The 16373-nt window shown below is 43.3% G+C and overlaps 1 protein-coding gene across 1 annotated transcript; it reads right to left on the minus strand.

Moving 5' to 3' along the window:
• Positions 1–368: 368 nt before the first annotated feature.
• On the minus strand, positions 369–14037 carry bub1 (BUB1 mitotic checkpoint serine/threonine kinase). Its single transcript, XM_044107017.1, has 23 exons — positions 13853–14037; positions 13689–13748; positions 12678–12819; positions 11974–12170; positions 11729–11769; positions 11592–11650; positions 11475–11524; positions 11222–11406; positions 10996–11108; positions 10632–10861; positions 10514–10554; positions 10328–10447; positions 9726–9836; positions 9569–9644; positions 6616–6947; positions 6470–6536; positions 3250–3863; positions 2674–2774; positions 2379–2540; positions 2143–2300; positions 1863–2040; positions 776–882; positions 369–705 (listed from the first exon to the last, which is right to left on the minus strand). Exons 1-23 carry the CDS (start codon positions 13873–13875, stop codon positions 510–512), a joined length of 3363 nt encoding a protein of 1120 aa, XP_043962952.1. The 5' UTR covers positions 13876–14037; the 3' UTR covers positions 369–509.
• Between the last annotated feature and the right edge of the window lie 2336 nt (positions 14038–16373).

The raw sequence follows: 16373 nt of genomic DNA on the forward strand, positions 1-16373 counted from the left end.
CGTTGGTGTAGCACTTTAACTTCCACTTGATAGTTATGCTAAAGCTACAAAGTAGTATTAACCTGAAGCAGGTAAATGCTATTTCATATAGCATTAGCTTCCACTAATTACCATGATACAGCATTTGAGTGTTCGCTTCTACTAAAACTGATTTGGTTCAGCTGCTTGTGAACAAAAATCTTCAGAATTTTGTAGCACATTAATGACCATAGCATTTTTTGCTGGTCTGTTAAAATATTACAATCATCAAAGACTAAATTCTTGTTCTTTTATGAGCCAGAACCATCAGAACTGAAATCCTGAAACGTCTCCTTCTGCGATTTTAACTGGATTGGGACAATATGCTGCCACTCAGAAACACAAAAGTCAACAAGACTAGAACACATTTTATTGTCATCGTCAACATAAGAATCATTTCTCCAAAACGAAGCCTATAAAAAAATGAATATATTTACAGATGGTGTGATTAAGTGAAACCAGTCTGTGTGATCCAGTGGTTCTCTGCAGGATCACCTGCGGGCCCGGTGGTTCTCCAGCAGCTGCACCACCAGGCGGCTCTTTAGCGTAGCTAGCTTGCTGCTGTAGTGTTGCTGCAGGACGGCGGCCAGCCGGCGGCGGAGAGCCTGCAGGCTGGGCAGAGCGCCGCAGTCCGACACGTTGAGCAGCGTGTGGAAGAAGTCCAGCCACAGGTCGGCGTGGGGTTTCCTGGAGGGAGAGGAGGCGGTTAGGGGGAGAACCGGGCCGGATCCAGACGGACCGGAGCTGATTGGGTTACCGTCTGAAGATGCCATTGGTCTGCCAGACGCCGCCCTCGATAACGACCTGCATGTAGGTCCCAAACAGCAGGCAGTAGACGGTTCCCGCAATCCCAAAGTAATCTGTCTGGAAACACAGAGCAGATTTATATTCATACCCTGGTCCGGGTTCTGGTGGTTCTGATGACCAGAACCCAGAGTCCACTCTGAACCAGAATTAATCTGCAGCCAATAATTCAGGTTTGACTTTTTAATCTAGTTCAGAAATCACTCTGAGGGTCAAAGATCAAACTTTTCTCGGACTGGTTCCTCTCAGACTCCCTTCAACTCATTGGCTGTTTAACATGGAAGCTCTGATTCTGATTGGTCGGAGCGCCACAGCTCAGCCAATCGGTGCAGTCGATTCATCACTCTGAAGTGTTACTATAGAAATGTGACCAGATGTGTGCAGTTCCATTAATTATTATTAATTATATTAATAAAATATTAATGATCAAGAAATACATAAATATATATATTTATTAATGTAAAGATAAATATATATATATATATATTTATATTAAATTAAATTAATATAAACTGATAAACATTTACCAGTAAGTGATGAAATATAAAATAACAATAAATATCAATAACAATGTAAATGTGTATAATAAATTTAGTTAATAAATTGATGCAGAAAGTTTTATCAAACCTCACCATAACAATATTATAATAATTAAATAAAACCTAATAATAAAATATAAGAATAAATAAATATGAGAATAAATGGATGCTAAACATCACAAATTAATAAATGTTTTTTTTCATACAGTTCTGACTTTTACTTTCATTTCTTATTAGTCATTAATTACATCTTTAATAAATCTCCTTTAGGGTTAACAGCAGAACCAGTCCAATTGCAGCTCCGCCCCTCTTCAAACCCCGCCCATCTTCAAGCCCCGCCCCTCTTCAAGCCCCGCCCCTCTTCAAGTCCCGCCCCTCTTCAAGTCCCGCCCCTCTTCAAGCCCCGCCCCTCTTCAAGCCCCGCCCCTCTTCAAGTCCCGCCCATCTTCAAGTCCCGCCCATCTTCAAGCCCCGCCCCTCTTCAAACCCCGCCCCCTCTACCTGGTAGCTCCAAGGTTTCCCGCTCAGCATCTCGGTGCACTGGAAGCTGGACGTCAGACACCTGGCAGTGAACGCAGTGCATTCTGGGAACAGCGCCATGTCGATGCTCTGACCCAGATCGATGAGGACCAGGCCGTGGTCCACGCCGTCTGGGTCAAAGCACCGGTTCTCCAGGAACCTGGAGGGGCGGGACGACGGCGTCAGACGGGCCAGAACCAGAACCAGAACCAGAACCAGAACCAGAACCAGAACCAGAACCAGAACCAGAAGACAGACACACCTCTCTCCCAGCAGGAAGTTGTCAGGTTTAATGTCGGCGTGGATGATGTGCGCGGCGTGCAGCTGCTCCACGGTGTGCAGGATGCAGACGGCGAAGTGAAGCACGAGGGCCGGCGGCATCACCCTGTCGCTCTGCGCCCGGAACAGGTTAACGGCGTTCTGCAGCGAGGAAAACATACAGGAGCGTCACGGCGGAAAAGCAACCGCAGCTGCAGCAGCCTGCGAGCCGCGACGCACCAGCAGGGTGCCGTAGTTGTGCAGCTCCCCCAGCATGATGCTGCCGTCCAGGAACAGGTGAGCGGAGCGGATGCTGCCAAAGAGATGGCGCACAGAAGGAGGCAGGCGGGCGTCCAGACAGGTGTTGATGTAAAACTCCCAGGGATTGGCCGGTTTCTGCACCTGCAGAAGACAGGAAATGATGACATAGAAAGGAGGAAGTAAAAGGGGGCGAGGAAAGTTAATATCAGCTGAAGAAGGAAGCAAGGACAGAGGAAAGGAGAGCAGGAAGTGGTGCGGGGCGCCCCCTCCTGACCTTCAGCACCATCCTGTCAGAGGTCGCGGGGTCGGTGGCCTGGAAGACCGTGGCGAAGGCTCCCTGTCCGAGGACGGCGTCCACTCTGAGGGACGACGATCCTGCAGGACGAGACACAGCAGGACGTCTGAGAAGGTCCTACTCAAAGTTTCCACATCTTTCCTGTTTATTAGATTTAACTGATTTTCTGTCAGCTGGAAATTAAAACATCGTTTAACAATTTACTGCTAAAAATCTGAAAAGTGTGGAGCAGGTTTCTATCTTCTGCAGCTTAGTGAGACTCAGTCCTTTTGTCCTTTTGCAGATTCTCAGTTGAATCAGATCTTTGACTAGGCCATTCTGCTCTGATCTAAACCAAGGCATGATGCTGCCACCACCGTGTCAGGTGTGAGCCAACCAGATCAGACCTGAGCTCCTTTCTTTGATACCAGCAGGAACTCTTTCCCCCTAAAAACATCAGGGTGTGAATTCAGACGCATGCCGCACTTTTCAGCTGTTTATTTGCTGCTCATGTTGGTTTGACTCATTATGTTGTGTGAGCGGTTCAGGCTGTGACCTCTGACCCGCTGGTCCTACCCATGCTGAGGGTCTTCTTGGGTCCGATGCTGGGCACGGCGCAGGACCAGCTGTAGCAGCAGGGGTGAGAGGTCAGCGGTGGGCGGAGCCGGGACAGCAGGTCCGCGATCCGGTCGGCGTCCCAGGGGTCGGACACCAGCTGGAGGCCGCCGGGCGCCGCCGGGCTCATGGGGACGTCCCGGGTTCTGGCCGAACCGGGTCGGCAGGGACTCAGGAAGGCATCCAGGTCCGGCTCCGCTGAGGCGGCGGGACTCCTGACGTCCAGCCAGCTCGTCGTGGGGGCGCACTGCGGGCTCATGGGAACGTCACTGAGCCGGTTCTGGTCTGGTTCTGGGCTGCCGGGCCTCTCTGGGTCCTCCAGGATCTGAAACGGTTCTCTGCTATTACTGAGTGGGTTCTGCGGAGGGCTGGCCTCCCAGCCGGCGGAGGGCCCGGCCGGGCAGAGCGTCTGGTCCCTGAAGGAGAGCAGGGCAGGCGGCGGCGGCTGCGTCATGCTGAGGGAGGAGGAGGCGAAGCCGTCGGCCATGATGGTACCCTGCCGCGCTGAGGACGGCAGCAGCGGAGCGCCGGCCTCCAACGCCGCGTCATCAGCTGGACTCTGCTCCAAGATGGGGCTGAGGGAGAACCGACACGTCTTTCACTTAATACCAGGAACACACAGCTTCTTATTTCACCCTTTTATTAACAAAAACATTATTTTGTATAAACTTTTAACATAATTAACATATTTTTACTCACTCAATGTGTTCATTAACTGTTCGATGAACACAATTAATGTGCTCATTTCACATTAATTTCCGCCTCTGTTACAACTATCAGGTAGCTACAATCACTGCTAACGGCTTAGCATGTAGCAGCTCAGCTAGAGAAGCAACCAGCATGCTAGGGCCAAAATACTAACAAAGTAGGTTTTATATGTCTCAAAGAATCGGCTACATACGACTGGTTGGTGGAATAACAAATATTAGATGATAAAAACTGAATCATATTCATGTGGTTGGTTGACGCTAGAACCTGGAATTAAACTGAAATAAGACCAAGACACTTTACTGCAATGTGGCAAAACCTTAAATAATTGGCTTCAAAGAGACTTGACGTTGTTTGGTAGAACGTTATTAACAAAAACTGAATCCTTATCCAGGCTGACGTATCCTGCATATTCTTTAGCCGTCCCTCCAAATATCATAAAACAGATTAATAGAATTAATTTTAACTTTATTTGGAAAAACAAACACCATTATATCAGGAAAAGTGATTTGCTAAAAAATTATGAGGAAGGTGGTATCAAGGCAATTGATTTTGAAATTATGAATGGTACTTTAAAAATGAGATGGCTTCAGTCCCTTTTAAAAAACAGTGATCTCATTTGGTTTGTTATTCCGTCGTTCGTATTTCAAAAAGTTGGAGGTATTGAGTTGTTATTGAAATGTGATTTTGAATTATTAAAACTCCCCCTACAACTCTCTAATTCCCACCAACAGGTTTTGTTACAGTGGAAGTTCATGTTTAAACAACTTCAGCCCTCATAATGTTCCACTGTGGAACCACAGAGCCATTCTATGGTAGAAAATCTATTTTTCTAGAAAATTGGTGGAATAAAGGAATCTGGTCAATTACTCATTTACTGGATGGAAATGGTGATTTTCTAAGTTTGGAGGATTTTAACAGGACGTATAGAAATGATTGTTCACTAAGAATTTATAAGAAAGTTTTATGTAGTATCCCTGATGTCCTCATTCATTCAGTTAAAAACAGTTTATCTAATTTCTTTATTCCTAGACTCCATAAGATTCAATTTGAGCATGTGGACATTAGAGATAATAAATGCAACAACAAGTTTTTGAATCAGTATTCTATAAATAATATGTACCCAGGAAGAACAAACAGTTCTCTTACAAAAATGTAAGAAATCTATGATAGTCAAAATTAGGACAAATTATTTGAAATTCCCAATTCCTCCTAAATATAAAGAATTACAATTTAAAATAAGAAATAACATATATCCTTCAAATGAGTTTTTAAGAGAGAGATTTAAGTTTAATGTTGAGAATTGTGGCTTTTGTACAACTCAATTGGAAACAACTAAACATCTTTTTTATTAATGTAAAGAAGTATTAAACTTATGGGATCAACTTCGAAACTTTCTGTTTTCTAAAACAATAAATGTGGATTTTATTTCCTTACAAAACATTCAATTCGGTTTATCCATTAAAGAAAAAAATTTGGAATTTTCAATCAATATTCTAATAATTGTAACAAAGTATTATATCCATAAATGTCGCTATGCAAAATGCTGCCTCTCAATCTCTGCTCTCAAAAATGAACTTTCCCTTTTCAAAAGATGCAGAATTTAAATGCAATTAAATTGTTTGAGTTAATTGAAGATTTTCAGTTGGTAGTCCCCACTGATTAATTTATTTTAACTATTATTATTTTATTTATTTTTATTTATTTTATTTTATTTTATACTTTGTTCCAGCATTTGTATTTAATTGTATTTTTCAAAAGCAGGAGTTGTGATATTTCTTCTTGTATTTAAATATTTGTTATTGACTTGTTATTTGAGATTGTTATTGTTTTTTTTTATATATTCAATAATAATAAAAAATAAAAAAAAACTTTACTGCTTGTGCTCTTCTTCTGGCAAACGAGGCAGCAGATGCAATCTGAAGCACCGCCACCATGTGGTGAAACTTGGTACAACGCCTAAATTCAGTATACTTTCACCATTGAACCGGAAACAAACTCCGGAGAACAGGAAACAAACTCCGGAGAACAGGAAACAAACTCCGGAGAACAGGAAACAAACTCTGGAGAACAGGAAACAAACTCCGGAGAACAGGAAACAAACTCTGAAGCCATGTGGGACTGTGGTCAGGGCAAGGTGAAGTACAGTCGCCTATTTAGAGACTTTGTTGATATATTTAGCAAATTTTCAGACCCTTTCAAGACTCTTTTTACAAAATATTACTAGCAACAGATCTAGCGACATTTAAAACAAAAAACTCAAACTACTTTTTTTTAAAAGTGGCTTGTGATAAATCTCGAAACTTGTTTTGACAAATCCACCAACTATTTTGAAAAGAAAATAGCAACAAATCTAGCAACTTTTTCAAAGCCTTCAAAAAAACATACATAAAATATCAAGTCAAAAATCTCACGACCCCATTGCAGTACCTCTGCGACCCTCCCAGAGGTTGTGGCCCCCATGTTGGCTCACCTGAGTTTTTTCATCTGTCGTCTGATGAAGACGTTTTCGTCAGCGTCGCCGCCGTCTCCGTTATTCTCTGCAGGAACATGACAATCAGAGCCTCATCCAGTGAAGCATCATGGAGGCGGTGGAGGAGGCGGAGCCTCCGCCGGTACCTTCAGCCAGGAAGAAGCAGCCGCTGAGCGGCGTTTTGTGAGTGAACGGCGTGGAGACGAACTGGGCCAGCGGGGCGAAGTCGGTGGTGCTGTTGGGACAGGCGGCCAGCGAGTTGTGGCGCGCGCCCCACATGGTGCTCTCGTCTGGGATCAGCTCCGACGGCGTGGACACGGACAGGGATTCAACCCGACAACCGCCAGGACCAGCTGGACCAGAACCGCCGGAGATTCCCAACAACTGTCCGAAACTCATATTGGGTCGGTCCGCCCTCGGCCCGCAGAGTTCTGTCAGAGCTCTGGCCGGTTTGGACCGCTCAAATGGAACCACGGCGCTGAAGGAAACAAAAACATCAAATCAATGCATGTGTTACCATGGATACGGATGATAAATGTCCAAAACTGAGAAAGCAGGAGCTTAAATCCTTCCAGCTGCAGAGACAAAAAGAAAAATGATCCAAAAATCAAGGAAAGGAAATCAAGAACAAAAACAATTAAAACAGTAAGGAAGGGAACAAGGAAGGAAATAAGGAAGTAAGAAAAGGAACAAGGAAGTAAGGAAGGGAACAAGGAAGTAAGGAAGGGAACAAGGAAGTAAGGAAGGGAACAAGGAAGGAAATAAGGAAGTAAGAAAAGGAATAAGGAAGTAAGGAAGGGAACAAGGAAGGAAATAAGGAAGTAAGGAAAGGAACAAGGAAGTAAGGAAGGGAACAAGGAAGGAAATAAGGAAGTAAGAAAAGGAATAAGGAAGTAAGGAAGGGAACAAGGAAGTAAGGAAAGGAACAAGGAAGTAAGGAAGGGAACAAGGAAGTAAGAAAGGGAACAAGGAAGTAAGGAAAGGAACAAGGAAGTAAGGAAAGGAACAAGGAAGTAAGGAAGGGAACAAGGAAGGAAATAAGGAAGTAAGAAAAGGAACAAGGAAGTAAGGAAGGGAACAAGGAAGTAAGGAAGGGAACAAGGAAGTAAGGAAGGGAACAAGGAAGTAAGGAAGAGAATAGGGAAGTAAGGAAGGGAACAAGGAAGTAAGGAAGAGAATAGGGAAGTAAGGAAGGGAACAAGGAAGTAAGGAAGAGAATAGGGAAGTAAGGAAGGGAACAAGGAAGTAAGGAAGGGAACAAGGAAGTAAGGAAAGGAACAAGGAAGTAAGGAAGGGAACAAGGAAGGAAATAAGGAAGTAAGAAAATGAATAAGGAAGTAAGGAAGGGAACAAGGAAGTAAGGAAAGGAACAAGGAAGTAAGGAAGGGAACAAGGAAGTAAGGAAGGGAACAAGGAAGTAAGGAAAGGAACAAGGAAGTAAGGAAGGGAACAAGGAAGTAAGGAAGAGAACAAGGAAGTAAGGAAAGGAATAAGGAAGTAAGGAAGGGAACAAGGAAGGAAATAAGGAAGTAAGGAAGGGAACAAGGAAGTAAGGAAAGGAACAAGGAAGTAAGGAAGGGAACAAGGAAGTAAGGAAGAGAACAAGGAAGTAAGGAAGAGAACAAGGAAGTAAGGAAAGGAATAAGGAAGTAAGGAAGGGAACAAGGAAGGAAATAAGGAAGTAAGGAAGGGAACAAGGAAGTAAGGAAGGGAACAAGGAAGTAAGGAAGGGAACAAGGAAGTAAGGAAGAGAATAGGGAAGTAAGGAAGGGAACAAGGAAGTAAGGAAGAGAATAGGGAAGTAAGGAAGGGAACAAGGAAGTAAGGAAGAGAATAGGGAAGTAAGGAAGGGAACAAGGAAGTAAGGAAGGGAATAAGGAAGTAAGGAAGGGAACAAGGAAGTAAGGAAGAGAATAGGGAAGTAAGGAAGGGAACAAGGAAGTAAGGAAGGGAACAAGGAAGGAAATAAGGAAGTAAGAAAAGGAATAAGGAAGTAAGGAAGGGAACAAGGAAGTAAGGAAAGGAACAAGGAAGTAAGGAAGGGAACAAGGAAGTAAGGAAGGGAACAAGGAAGTAAGGAAGGGAACAAGGAAGTAAGGAAGGGAACAAGAGAATAGGGAAGTAAGGAAGGGAACAAGGAAGTAAGGAAGGGAACAAGGAAGTAAGGAAGAGAATAAGGAAGTAAGGAAGGGAATAAGGAAGTAAGGAAGGGAACAAGGAAGTAAGGAAGGGAACAAGGAAGTAAGGAAGGGAATAAGGAAGTAAGGAAGGGAACAAGGAAGTAAGGAAGGGAACAAGGAAGTAAGGAAGGGAACAAGGAAGTAAGGAAAGGAACAAGGAAGTAAGGAAGGGAACAAGGAAGTAAGGAAGAGAATAGGGAAGTAAGGAAGGGAATAAGGAAGTAAGGAAGGGAACAAGGAAGTAAGGAAGGGAACAAGGAAGTAAGGAAGGGAACAAGGAAGTAAGGAAGAGAATAGGGAAGTAAGGAAGGGAACAAGGAAGTAAGGAAGGGAACAAGGAAGTAAGGAAGGGAACAAGGAAGTAAGGAAGAGAATAAGGAAGTAAGGAAGGGAACAAGGAAGTAAGGAAGGGAACAAGGAAGTAAGGAAGGGAATAAGGAAGTAAGGAAGGGAATAAGGAAGTAAGGAAGGGAACAAGGAAGTAAGGAAGGGAACAAGGAAGTAAGGAAGAGAATAGGGAAGTAAGGAAGAGAATAGGGAAGTAAGGAAGGGAACAAGGAAGTAAGGAAGGGAACAAGGAAGTAAGGAAGGGAACAAGGAAGTAAGGAAAGGAACAAGGAAGTAAGGAAGGGAACAAGGAAGTAAGGAAGAGAATAGGGAAGTAAGGAAGGGAACAAGGAAGTAAGGAAGGGAACAAGGAAGTAAGGAAAGGAACAAGGAAGTAAGGAAGGGAACAAGGAAGTAAGGAAGGGAACAAGGAAGTAAGGAAGAGAATAGGGAAGTAAGGAAGGGAACAAGGAAGTAAGGAAGGGAACAAGGAAGGAAATAAGGAAGTAAGGAAAGGAACAAGGAAGGTACTGTCTCTTTAAGAAGGCTCCAGGAGCCTCTGATGATGATGATGATGAGGAGGAAGGTTTACCCGCTGTTCTCTTTGTCTTCATAATCCTGGAAGATGGTAAAAGGGGCGGCTGGCGGCTCCGGTACCAGCGGGACCACTGTGACCAATGAAGGAGAGAACGGGTCAGAACCGGGCTAACCAGAACTGGCCTGCAGTTCTACAGATCCAGAACGTTTACCGCCCGTCTCCAGGTCCTGGTCGGGTTCAGCAGCGGCCCGATGCAGCATGGAGGCTCCCTGAAACGGGTCATCCAGGAAGGTCGGAGCCTGGAACATGTCCATGATGACGCCTAGAGGGAACAACAGGTCAAAACCAGAACCAGAACCAGAACCAGAACCAGAACCAGAACCAGAACCAGAACCAGAACCAGGGGCCTCCAGCATAAAGCTGCAGGTTTTCTTTATGAATCCTTACAGGAACAGATCATCTGCTGCTCCACCGCCTCCATAAAAACATTTTCTGTTAGCTTATTGTCCGAGGAAAATTGAGCTTCAGTTCCATCGTTTAAACAATAAAATATTAAAATCATAAAACCATGGCGCTTGATGCTTCCTGGTCTAAATAACCAAAGTTTTGACATTTTGTAGTTTATTATTGTCCACAGAAAAACTTTGCTTGCTGCTGCACATTTTCACGCCAGTGAAAAATTGTGCGTATATTTACAAAAACTTTAACGCAAAGTTAATTTTTATACATGCCAAGTTGCGTGTAAAATTTGGCGCCGCACATTTTTGGTGCGCACGGCGCTTCAGGCATGAGGCTGCAGAGCCGGGCGCTCACCCAGGGCCTCCCGCGTGTTGACGGTGGGCGACGGCAGCGCCCTGGAGGGCGTGGCCTGGACCAAGCCCAGAGAGGAGTTGGGCGTGACGTGGGAGAAGTTGGCTGCTCCTCCCTGAGACACTGGAAAGATGAAGAAGATGAGGAGGATGAAGATCAGGAAGAAGGAGGAGAGTGATGAGGACTCACCATCAAGCTTCTCCTCAGGTTCTGGTACCAGACCGCAATGCCTGATGGGAAAAATAGAGGGTCAGAGAGTTTGAGGAAGTCATGTGAGTTTCTCCTCCGGAGGTCATCAGGAACTCACAGCGGCGCCACGCCGGGCTCCCGGGCGTCCGGGTTCCTCTGGGCCGATGACCCGGGAGCCTGAGGTTCTGCTGCGCCGCTGCAGTCGGACAGGACGGGGGGAGGGCGGGTCGCCTCAGAACCAGAACCAGTACCGGCAGCCTCCTGGATCAGGCTGAGGTCAGAGTGAAGCCTGAGGCCGACGGAGCGACGGGAACGAGAGGAGAAGAAGATGGAGGGAGCAGCAGAGGCCTGGAGGGGGAAACATCACCAGGTTACCTGGGTCAAAGGTCACATGATGAGACAGACAGCGGAAGGAATAGAAACGCAGAAGGCAGAGAGAAAGAAGGACAGAAAGGCGTCCAGCGCTCCGTCTCCATGGTGACCTGCAGCGTTGTGCAGAGAGATCCTTCACAGGCCTGCAGGCCCTGGTTGACCTGCTGCAGCATGCTCTGCAGCCTCTGCACCTCCTGCTCCTGCTGCCTCAGCTGCCGCCGCACTGCAGGGACGACACAAGTGACGGGTCACTTCCTGTCTCAGGGAGAGACGGGTCACTTCCTGTCTCAGGGAATGCCGGGTCACTTCCTGTCTCAGGGAATGCCGGGTTCTTACTGTTCTCCCTCTGCTCCCACTCCTGCCTCTCCCGGATCTTCCTGAAGTATTTCTCGGCTCGGACCTCTTCGAAGCAGAACTCGGTGCCGTCGCAGACCAACGCGTCCTCGCTGTATTCGAAGACCGTCGGGGCGGCGGCATCCTGGCTGGACCGTTGCGTCCCTGACGTCTCGGCGCGGGACGTGCTGCAGACCACACCACAGGTGAGCGGACGCCTCGTTAAGACCAGAACTAACGAGCTCAGAGAACTTACGTCGTGACGGTTCTTCTCAGAGGCAGTTTGGATGGAGAACCAGCGGCGGCCTGGACAGAACCAGAGGTTTAGTGGGTCATACTGGTGCTACGGTTGCAAAACGCAACAGACAAGAACCTTTTTCTGGGGAGACATCTGATTGGTCAGCTGGGAGTTCTGCAGAGGGACTCGGGCTCCTGTCCAATGAAACACAGGAAGAATCAGCAGCTGATCCAACATGGTGTCATGACAGAATCAGGTCGACAGACTCTCACCGGACGCTGGAGGTTCGGTTCTGGTTCTGCTCTGGAACTGCCTGCAGGTCACATTTCACATCAGCATACACTGCACTCAGCAAACCTCCGCTAATCTGCTAATACACTAACAGCAGAGCTAATTTTCAACTTAAAATTAAATTTGTGCTCAAGGATTGTAGTCTTTAAAGAAAATATGTTATTTAAGGTTAGCGCATTAGCTTCTTCTACAAACAGTGTTGGTTTAGTGCTTCAGCTGTTCTCACCTGTACTCGTGGAGCAGCGTGTCCGCCGGCTGGGCCTGGTTCTCCAGAGCCTTCAGGTAAACGCCGTCAGCCTGATCCTTCATTCCCTTCTGCTCAAAGTGCCGAGCCCAGGCCAGGTACAGAGCCGCCGTCCTGCTGCCGACGCCGCGACTGAAGACGTGAGCGTACAGGGTGGCGGGGTCCGCGCAGTAACTGGCCTGGAAGACACGGTTTCCATGGAAACATGAGCAATGCAACCCAGCTTCCAACACCAGAGATGACAACAGAACCGGACCTTCATCATGGTCCACTGAAAACCTGATTCAATTAAATTTGTAGATACTAAAGAAGGAAGGAAGGAAACAAACAAGGAAGGAAGAAAGGATGGAACAAAGAAGTAACGAAGGAAGGAAGGAAAGGAAGCATCCTTCTGGCTCCAGGAACAATTTCAGTTCAGTAAATCTGTGAGTGGGTTCAGGATATAAATTGGTCTCATCTGACTAATAAACTGCTGGCTGGATTTTAATGAAAACATTCAAATTCATCAAGCTAACCTAAAACTCACTAAATCACACCTCCGTGTTTCTCCATCAGTAAACTTAAAGGACACTCGCTGTTTGAGGTAACTAGCTGTAACTAGTTCTAGTTAGCTGTAAGTAACTCGACCAATCAGAATGAGCGGTTCGGTCCTGCTGCTCAGCGCCGGAAACACGAGTCCGACTTACATATCTGATGCAGTAGTTGACGTAGCGGATGTCGTTGGCATATTGATCCACGTTGAGGAATCTTTGGACCAGCGCGTCAAACACCAGCGACATCTCACTGCTGCCTCCTGCTGGCTGCCTCTGCTCCAGGAAGTCCACAAACCTGCAGGAACCGAGAACGGAAAAGTCACAAACACAGCAAACAACGTTTCTCTGGGACAGCAGACAAATATTTTATCTGATTTTGTATTTATTTATTAGACTTCTTTGCATTCTTTACTATATTTATGTGAACTTGTGCAACGTAATTTGAACTTCCTTAGCCTGTAGCAATAAACAATCAGTTAATCGCATGATAAATTAAAATGAGCTTGATTTCAATTCAGATGATTCATATTTTCTAATGCAATTTTTATATTGAGATATAATAATCCATTTTATTTGTGGTTTTGGCACTGTGTGGTTATATTTCCATTTTGTCTATCGTTTTTGGTTATTGTGTTTTATTTTGGTTATTTAAAAAATCTTCCACTTCTACTGTCGAGCGGTTATTGCAAAATTAAAGTGTATTGTTTCTGAGAGAACGAACTTGCATTATTATGTTGAAATAATTGCAAAAATTTTGTATTTTTGGTTTCATTTTGTGTTGTTGAGACACATTTCATGGGTGTGTCTGTTTGTTTATATAAATATGTTCCAAGACTGAATTGAAGACTGAATTACTTCACTGAAATAAAAAAAAGTGGCCTGTACTACTTTATGATGAATAAAATCATTCATTTCCAGAAATTTGTTGCGTCTTTTTAGTTTTTAAAACCCATTTTCTCCACCTCTAAATTAAAGCTGTCAGGATTCCAAATTGTTCCACAAAAATCAGAGGAGACTTCCTAGCGGCTGAATTAACTCATCAGATCAGACAAGATTTTATTATTCAAAGCTGAAGAGAAATTGATTTCGAATTCAATTTATATGTCTGAAGTACTAACCTACCTCGGTTCAGATTAAAACAGCAGATTAAGCGGACCGATTTACCTGTCCCACGGATCCAGCGGGTCGTCTCCGCTGTATGAAGCCAAACTTTCTTCAAAACACCTAAAAAAGGGGGAAATATGGAGACAACTTTAAGGAGAAAGCCCAGAAATATAGCTAACAACTGGTATTAACTACAGAAGGCTAACTCGAACTAGCGTTTTTACCGTAAATATAAAGCGATATCCATCTCAGCTCGGGCTAAAACTTGGCTCACTATTAATAGATTCACCTTATGGATAAACAGAGATTATATTACTGTGTAAATGTTGAATTGTTTTTAGCACTTTAACTACAATAACAATTCCTGTTGCTAGCTCTGTTCCTGTTACGTTTGAAATTTCGCGCTCAACCAATGAGCGTCCAACAATGCGTATAAGGCACGCCCCTGATGAGAAACAGGACGTGACGTACAAAGTTGCGGAGGTTCTTGTCAGTACAAACAAAACTAGCTTAAAATAAACCTAAATGATTTTTTTAAAATCACAAAGTAAAATACATTGAGTCAAAATAAAATAAATGAGTTCAAAAATGTTTTGTTTATTAAAGTGACAGTCATGAATTGTTCATGGACTAATCAGTAAAATGATAAAATACAGATAAGTGGTTCTTCCTCCTGAATCCTGTCACAGGCGTTTTGTTTACTTTACCAGCTTTCACTTTCAAAAGTTTTCCCATTAAGCTAGGCACTGGTGGTAACATCTTGTGGAGCCCTCAGATTGAGATGATCCTGTGTTTCCTACTGATCCTGTCATGCTGAAGTTGTTTAAAAGTTAGAAAACTATTGGTTTCACCAAAAATATTTTCAGAAGCAGTTTCCAGCAGGTTGTACTAATGGAAAGCGATGAATAGTGCATCCAACTATTAACCAACACAGAAAAACAGTGATAGAAGCACTGGGGGAGACAGGAGAGAGAATGGGAGACAGAAAAATTGAGAAAATTACTCTAATACTATTTTGGATCACAATTATAATTTTTGTTATCAAATTCAACCTGTTTTTTATCATTAATGTAAACTTACATTGTCCTACAATGTAACATTATTTTATAACAAAAAAAATTGGGACAGATTAAGGTGACTTTGAGTCTGTCTATATTACTGGAAGGATTGGGATGAATTGGAATCCGTTATGGGATCTCTGACTATCTTCATTAAGTTATTATTGTCTGTAACTTTATTACTGTATTGTGCTATGTTATTACCATTTAGCGGGTAGTATTGTGGTCCAGTCTTGTTTTTAACCTTATTACGACAACTAAGTTATGGTTACAGTGTTTTATTACAGCATGCGCTATATATTAACTATGTATTAGTGTGTTGTTACTACTACATTAACTGGGATTTACAGTGATGTCAATCACCAGCCCCGTTTCCCGCCGCCGTAACCCTGATGAATGAAACGAGAAGGACTTCGCTGCAGCAAACAGAAAGGGGCGGGGACGGACCTTTCCGTCAGTCCCATACCTTATTTGGAAATGGGACTATTGCATTCCGGAAATGAAGGGGGCGCTGTTTTCATAATCACTAGTATAAATACCTTAAAGACGCGGGGTTAAGAGGAAACGAAGAAGAAAGAAAGAAGTTTAAGAGGTTCTTCCACTGGAGTTCGGCACACGATCAACAAAACTCACAAAGTCAAGAAAAGGTAATTTTCCTTCTTAAAATTTTTTCACATAGTAAATCAATACAATAGATTAGGTTGAAAATATAATTAACAGCTGTAAACTAGTGAAATTCGTAATTCATACGGGGAAGGCTAATTTTAGCATGTAGCATAGCTAATTATTATCCTGCAGGGCAACATTAGATAAAAATAGAAAAGTAGATAACATGTTTAATTGAGAAATGTATTTTATACTCAAACTTTGTTTTTTATTTTTATTATACAGATCCACCTATCCATTTGGAACGGAGAGGAGATTCTCCCGTATTGCATGAACAATAAATGTATGTAAAACTACACTTGAAAAATATAAATTAATTTTTTACATACTTACCAGTTTTCTAGTGTTTAAGGTTAGAAGAAACAACATAAACATTTATCTGTGTATCGTGTTTTATTTCTTTATGGATTAATATGTGTTCTTCATTCAGTTAAGTTACTTGCATTAGGTTGCATATCAACAAAATTTACTCAAGAGTATAACATGGAAAAATAGTCCTAATTTTAATTAATTAATTTTTTATTTTGTCAAAAGTTGCAGAGTAATTGAGTAAATCTAATTAGTTAACACCTGCCCTTGGCTGCTTGAGCAAGATCACTTTTACAATTTCAATTAATTTTTTGCAGAATATATATTTGGTATCTGGAAGCCATTGTGAGTTTGAAAATTAATTATTAAATCCTACAAAACAGTAACAATAATGTTAAAGAATATACAGTGATTAATTCAAACATGCCTTTTTTTCTACCAATCATTTGTATATTTCCTGATGTGTAAAACCCTTTTTCTTTTATGTTAGTAGCTGTTACGTTGTGTCCATGCTCTGTTTTAAGTGGGAATGAACCACGTCTTGTTTAAACAAATCTCCAATGTATGTAGATGTTGTCTCACCTCTGTCTTTCATTCTCATACATGTTTGTAATTTTTATGTTGTGAAATATGCCCTTGATAATTTTTAACTTAAAAACTTTGTATCATCAGAGAAGTCTGTCTTCAGATGTCATCTGGACCTGGACAGAAT

Source organism: Gambusia affinis, linkage group LG22 (genome assembly GCF_019740435.1).
Source record: "Gambusia affinis linkage group LG22, SWU_Gaff_1.0, whole genome shotgun sequence".
Taxonomy (NCBI): domain Eukaryota; kingdom Metazoa; phylum Chordata; class Actinopteri; order Cyprinodontiformes; family Poeciliidae; genus Gambusia; species Gambusia affinis.